This window comes from Centroberyx gerrardi, chromosome 20 (assembly GCF_048128805.1).
Source record: "Centroberyx gerrardi isolate f3 chromosome 20, fCenGer3.hap1.cur.20231027, whole genome shotgun sequence".
NCBI lineage: Eukaryota > Metazoa > Chordata > Actinopteri > Beryciformes > Berycidae > Centroberyx > Centroberyx gerrardi.
Window position 1 is genome coordinate 20,708,166 of NC_136016.1, and position 7,227 is coordinate 20,715,392.

At 41.1% G+C, this 7,227-nt stretch overlaps 2 protein-coding genes across 3 annotated transcripts in view; one reads left to right on the plus strand and one right to left on the minus strand.

The window, feature by feature from the left end:
- tnrc6ba (trinucleotide repeat containing adaptor 6Ba) overlaps positions 1 to 611 on the minus strand; it is a 30,615-nt gene extending 30,004 nt beyond the window's left edge. For both annotated transcript variants that reach the window (XM_071898422.2, XM_071898421.2), the window contains exon 1: positions 498 to 611. The gene's annotated coding sequence lies outside the window, so the exon portion shown is untranslated. The remainder of the gene's footprint in view (positions 1 to 497) is intronic.
- Positions 563 to 6,625, plus strand: LOC139910951 (putative endonuclease 4). The gene is made up of 8 exons (XM_071898423.2): positions 563 to 631; positions 1,072 to 1,235; positions 1,711 to 1,920; positions 2,498 to 2,680; positions 3,990 to 4,121; positions 4,534 to 4,638; positions 5,307 to 5,436; positions 6,325 to 6,625. The coding sequence occupies exons 2-8, from the start codon at positions 1,073 to 1,075 to the stop codon at positions 6,383 to 6,385; spliced, it is 984 nt and encodes a 327-aa protein (XP_071754524.2). The 5' UTR covers positions 563 to 631; position 1,072; the 3' UTR covers positions 6,386 to 6,625.
- Positions 6,626 to 7,227: the final 602 nt, after the last annotated feature.

The following is a 7,227-nucleotide window of genomic DNA, read 5'->3' on the forward strand; positions in this document are numbered from 1 at the left end:
AGCAAATTATGTTTACCACGTTAGCTACAACAATTGGTTGACATCTGATGTCTGCAAAGCAATAGTTAACGTTACCTTAGCATCACTTGTGAAGTAAGCACGCATCGAAAAGCACGTAGCGCATACAAAAACAAATCTTTCTGATCCTAGATCAACTGTCGGCCAGTTTGGTAACGACTCGGTTCTGTGTATACAACGATCCTTCACAGCAAATATACCGAGCCCTAACTAAGCCACCCACCTAACGCACAACCACAAACGCTGCTATCACAGTGCTAACGTTAGCTAAGTTACTCACTAGCACTACTAGTACTGCTGGCTAACGGCGTTAGCTTGGCTAGCGCAGTGGCATTTTTCATTGCATTCGCTACATTAGCAAATACCTTACATAAATTGACGCTTATGTAACTCCAATGTATACATATAAACAATCCAATGACAACACGATTTGAAACACTTGCAAAATATTTTGCGTATCGCAAACGTCGGCTACTCACCTCAGGAATCACATATGAAGAATAGCTAGCGTGCTAGCTAGCCTGCTAAAGTGCTTCAGTGCGAATTTTTTTTTCTAGCTTTTTGAGGCATTCGTCGAGGCTACAAGAACAGCGACGCCTGAGCGGATAATCAAGTAAGTGGCAGATAATGAAATACACTCCTAATAAGCTACTGACTTGTAAATAAGTACTAACGTTGTGATAGTGTAAACCCTAATGTGCAGAAGAATTTGAATTTCAAAGCGCTGTGAAGTCAGTCGGTTGACGGTCGGCCATTTTGCTGCTCAGCATGAAGCGTCTCCAATGGCCAGCCTGTGGCAGCTGCGTGGAAGCTCTGTGACTGGCTAGCTGCTGTCAGGAGGGATGCATAAAAGACGCTTTTTGACCTTCATAAACTTTTGAGATTCAGCCTTAGCACATCTGTGCGTGCTTCGTAGCTTAACAGCCCTCCCTTCGCTCTGTCATACGCACATTTTCAGCAGCAAGTGGCAAGACTGAACCAGAAGGGGACTCTGGCAGGAATTTGCAGATTCATAATCGTTGCCTAACGGTGATTATATTTTCGTCTTGCTAGCATGGGTCCAAAAACGAGAGCAGCAAGGAAAAGGAAAACCGAGGAGGCACTGGAAGGAGACAAGGAAGGAAAGGAGGAAGACAAGGGGGCTGAGGAGAGAAGGGAGAGTGGGAGGAAACACCGTGGAAATAAGAAATATATTGGGGCTCATGTTGGCATTCAAGGTAATGTCTAATTTTTCCTCATGTTAAACCTCCCTTCAGTCACTCAAACACACACAATCATGGTTCTTGGGGTGGGCAATATGAATGAAATCAGTATCACGATAATAATTTTTAGCGATATGTATCACGATATGGCTCACATATGCAAAATAACATATTAAATAATCAAATTAAATAACGAATGGTAATATTAGGTGTGAGGTAAAACAAAACTCTAAAAATTTCAAATAATATTTCTTAATATGCTTCATACCTTATTTTGTCAGTTTTGAAATAAAATGTGCTTGTTATCATCAGTTTAGACAGCAGAATTGTGTCACAATATGCCAAAATTATCATCATCACAATATGATTCCACTGAAAGACGATAAACTATATATTTAATTATCGCCAAGCCCTATTGTACTGCAAGAATTTGATAGAAATTTGAACATTGTCACCATTTATAACTCATCTTCCCCCCTCATGTCCATAGGTGGGATATGGAAAGCGGTGACGTCCTGCACGGAGATGGGTGGCCGTAGTTTCGCCCTGTTCCTCGGGTCCCAGCGGTCCTGGAAGAGGCCCGGCCTGGACCCGACGGCCGCCGCCAAGTTTCAGGAGCAGTGCGTCCTGCAGGGGTTCGACCCGGCTCACATCCTGCCTCACGGCTCCTACCTGATGAACTGTGGATCTCCTAAAGAGGGTTTGTTTGATAGGGACAGAGGTTAATTTAATATCTTAAAGAAAACGAAATATCTAGGACTTTTCAGTGGAATATGGTTTTAATAGGAGAGCATCATGAATTTTATTTCTATAATCAGTTTCAACTTCAATAAATTCAATCATTCCATGCAAATTCAGAAAACAGAATTTAAATTCAGTCGTCTGCTGGAACAAATCTCATCACTTTCAATCTAAGTCATTTACACAAACACAAGATCTCAAGTCAAGACTTTAGAAACCTTTTCAAGTCATCAAAGTACAAGTCAGAGTCAAGTCCCAAGTCACCAGAACCCAAGTCAAGTCAAGTCTCAAGTCTTCTCCTCATGCATCAAGTCAAGTCTCAAGGAATTAAAACCTCTGGATAGTGAGATGGATTGATGGATGGACAGGCGGAAAGATATCAGACATCGCTTTTGTCTCATCCCAATTCTGACCCTACTCTCTCTCCCTCCCACTCTCAATAACCTTGTTTAATTAATCTCATATTTCATCTCCAACAGTGTCCTCTGTTCTAATTTGACACTCGTCCGGTGTTTTGTGTGCCCTGTTCCACCCAGATGTGTTTGAGAAGAGCCAGGCCATGCTGGTGGACGAGCTGAGCCGCTGCAGCGCCCTCGGCCTCACGCTCTACAACTTCCACCCCGGCTCCTCGCTCGGCTCCATCACCACCCAGCAGTGTGTGGACAAGATAGCGACGGCCATTAACCACGCTCACCAGCAGACGCCTGCTGTGGTGACAGGTATTTTGGTCGGGCGTGTGTGTGTGTGTGTGTCTTCGAATCCAAGTCTCAACAGAGCGAGGGAACCAACTGAGCACTAGACTTCATTTTAACATTGCGTCTATGCTTTAGCTCTCATATAGCCAAAGATCTTTTTGGCAATGTATAGCTCAATTTTAGATCCAAGCAGTTAATAGATTATTAAATATTTCAACGATGCATAAACAGCTGTAAATATCAAAAATATGCACAAAAATATATCCCTGAAGAAGTAGTCTAAGAAAGTGATTCTCAACATTTTTCATATCAAGGACCCCTAATTTTGTCCACATTAGGGACAAAATTAACCCTAACCCCATTTAATGAGAGTGTATTTGAGAATATATGTATATATCTGAGAATATTTTTATTGTTAGATATGATTTTGTCCACAATTCCTTGAGTATCTGTATTGTAGGTCGAGAGAAAACAGGTAAATTATGATCAAAATCATTCTTCTACATTCTCTAACTGTGTTAACTTCTTGTAAATGAGATAATGGTGAAGTTTAACAATTCACCAATTTGCTGGGGACCCCCTGGAACCCCCTCAAGGACCCCTGGTGGTCCCCGGACCCCACGTTGAGAACCACTGGTCTAAGACGTAGACATCTACTAAGCTTTCACTTTTAAACCCTATGTAGCCTCATTTTAGGCTAGACGTCTATAACATTTAGATGTCTTTTAAACAGCTAATCAATGTAAAATTCCTCAGTGGGAATTTTGCAGTAGTGGCCAGACCCCAATTCACACTAATTCAAATCTAATGCCACTAAAAGCACAATTAGTGGGTTATTCGCCTCGGTTGTAATTTTTCAAATTGGGCTATAATATACAGATTTGATCCTTATTCGGGGTTTAATGTTTCATTACCTCAAATCAATAATCTAATGCTTCAAAATCAAGCAGTAGACCATCATTTTAGTTTTTGCTGGCAGCCGGCCATCCTGTACCAAGCCATTTGAACTGGGGTCGGCCCTCGAGTTAACACATCACTTCTGATTGGCAGAAGTTGACACTAGTGTTGCATTACTTTCGATTCACATAAGCTGATGACAGACTGGAATACCTGAAATGCCACTGATGTCATGCCTGCAAAAACACGGAAGTGGTAGCGCAAAATTGGCTTCAGGCTGTGGTTTAGGAATGAACAACAGGCTGAATCTAATTCCTGTGTGTATCGGGTGCGTTAGGAGGGAGAGGAAAATATTGGCTAGTTGCGATGGGTGCATCAAATTTCCCTTTCTCCCTCTCTCTCTCTCTCTCTGTGTGTGTGTTCTTCCTGTGGTCAGTGTTGGAGAACATGAGCGGTCAGGGCAGCACGGTGGGCGGCAAATTCTCCGAGCTGCGGAGCATCATAGACAAGGTGAGAGACCAGAGCAGAGTCGGAGTGTGTCTGGATACCTGCCACGCCTTCTCAGCAGGTGAGAGACACGTGATGTTGATCTGTTTTGCACCAAATCATCAGAAATCAGTGAATTGCATTTTTGTTTTGGAGCTCAAGAAGAAATGCATATCTCTGGTGTCGTGTGAGAACTCTGTAACTCCAATTTTGGTGATTTTCACTTCAATTGAAGGATCATATTGTCTTCTGTGGGTTGAGAAAATTCTGCCATGCTTTGGGTTTATGAAACTCTTTCAAACCCCATTGGATAAACTCAAAAATGCCTGGTGGTCAAGCTGAAAACAAGGCCAGCAAAACTCAATTTTGGTTTGTAGCTTTGGAAGAAATGCATTATATTGGCAGCCCAAAAGTACTGAACGACCCAGTGTTCCTGTTTCTTCAGAAGTGTTCTTCTAGTTGTGGATGAGCCTGAAGGTTTCTTGTGTTGCTAGGTTACGACCTGGCTGCAGAGGGAGGAGTGAAGGCCGTGCTGGATGAGTTTGATCAGGAAGTGGGGATCCACTATCTCAGAGCCATCCATCTGAACGACTCCAAAGGTACAACACAAGCAACACAATTAAAATTATTATTACACAAGTTACTGACATAAGTGGTTTGAATGTGTTATTGTGCAGGTAGAAATCACGTCTGTGCTTTCAGTTTTTTTTGGGGGGAAAGGGAGGATTTTCTCATGGATTCAGTAGTTTATTTACATGCTAATAGAGGAGATGAAGGAAAAACCTCCTGGGCACATTCACAAAACCATAGGAAAACCTCATAGTAAAACAGTTCTAAAGTATTTTCTTAACTTTCTTTATTGTTTTGTTTCCTAAGAAAAAAATCTATGAATAATTGGAATTCTTGAAAGCGAATTTTGTTCTTTAATTTTTCCCTAACTTTAAGATAATCTTCTACTTTTCTTAAAATGTTTGCAGTGAAAATGTAAGCTTTTAAATTCATTCACTTGAACAAAATCTAATGCTTGTTTACATTCCGATTGCTAGGTCGACCCTATTTGAGAAGTTCAAGTAAGAAACCAAGAGAAGTTTGCAAAAGGATTAAACTAATCTTAAGAAAATATTGGGGAATTGTTCTTAAGAACTTCCTAAAATTGATTCTTGGCTAATTTCTTAAAATCCCTCTGAAGAGAACTGAATCCGGCCCCTGCTTTGTAAATCGTTTAAACCGTCATGATCTTTCCCGTTTCTGTCGTCGTGGTTTGCAGGGAAGCTGGGCTGCCACCTCGACCGCCACGAGGACGTCGGGAAAGGTCACATCGGAATCTCGGCTTTCCGAGATGTCGTCAACGAGCCGAGGCTGGACGACATCCCTCTGATCCTGGAGACGCCCGGACGGTGAGAGGGACAGGGGGGGGGGTCAGAGGTCATGCTGGTTTGTGAGCCATGGATAGATCTGTAGACCTGCAGGATGCTTTAAATTAGCATAGGAGAATTTAGCCATCCTACCAGCCTGAATTAAAGCGGATCTGCAATAGAGAACAGCGTCCTTACCCACTGAGACCCTCTAGATTTGCACTATTTGGCCAAATGACAATGACTTGATTAGGGCTGCAACTAACGATTATTTTCATTGTCGATTAATCTGTCGATTATTTTCTCGATTAATCGATTAGTTGTTTGGTCTATAAAATGTCAGAAAATGGTGAAAAATGTCGATCAGTGTTTCCCAAAGCCCAAGATGACGTCCTCAAATGTCTTGTTTTGTCCACAACCCAAAGATATTCAGTTTACTGTCATAGAGGAGTAAAGAAACCAGAAAATATTCACATTTAAGAAGCTGGAATCAGAGAATTTTGACTTATTTTTCTTAAAAAATTACTCAAACCGATGAATCGATTATCAAAATAGTTGGCGATTAATTTAATAGTTGACAACTAATCGATTAATTGATTAATCGTTGCAGCTCTAGACTTGACACACAAGAATTGATGAATCGAAAGTTAAGAGTGAAATCCAAACTGTTTCCTAAACAGCAGCAGAGAAAGCTGGACTGACCAACGTTAGATCTTTTCCTCTCTCGTCTCTTTGGTTTCTTTGGTATAAAGCATCACAGACCGGCTGGGTTGGTAAACATGAGTGTTCCGTGTGACGTTTACTGACATCACACTACAGGATTTCTGGGTATTTAAGTAAAAAATGTTCAAACGGTTGCTATTTAGAACCATCGACATGCAAAGTTTCCCAGTGCAGCTTTAACATAACTGTTGTATCCTCTCTCCACAGGCCAGGATTCGAGTACGCCGAACAGATCGAGCTTCTGTATTCCCTCTGCAAAAACAAATAGAAGCTGCACTTACTAATGAATTAGCACTGTCAAACTCTGCAAAAACCAGCCAACACCTTTTGTGAAGAGCAGCAAGGTGTTTTCCAAGGACCAAAGAGGACGGATGATGCAGCTCATTTTCCTCCAAATGCATTCAGATTTTGTTTAGTTGTTTAATCGCCGTGTGAACGGGTTCAAAGAGGTGGTTTTGTTTCTGTTAATGAGTTCAAAGTTTAATAAATATGTTGATGGAAGGTTTTATTTTGCCGGTGACCAGTTGTCTTGTTCTCCACTGATTCACTGAGCCATTAGGGGGCAGCAGGAACACACAAATGCATCACAAACCCAACGTCAGACTCCCAGAGCTGTTGGTGTCATAGGAACAGCAGAGATGAAACAGGTGAAAATAGTATGAAAATCCAATCCACATGAGTGACTGATCCCATAATGTTCCCTAAACTGAACCAGTATCAGTATTTGATTATTGGCCAGTTTCAGCTCTATGGGGCCCAATGTAGGTGTCAAGATAATTTTAATTTTCTTACATAAGCTGCTCGTTTTACCCCCCTTTAAGACTAGCATAGATATTTCTTTTTTGTAGACCTCACAGTAAGTAGTATCAAACTAATTACTAATTATTACTAATTACTAGCAAAAATTAGTACTTTTCTGAATCAGAATCAGGTTTATTGACAAAGTAAGTCTTCACAAGGAGTTTGACTTGGTGGTTTGTTCCTGAAGGTCACATTTAACATAAAACATATAACGTTGGATGTTAAATTAGAACCTAGGGAATAGGTCTACCTTTGAGGTTGTATACAAAGTAAGTAGTATATGAAGAAAAAAAAATTAGAAATTCAAGA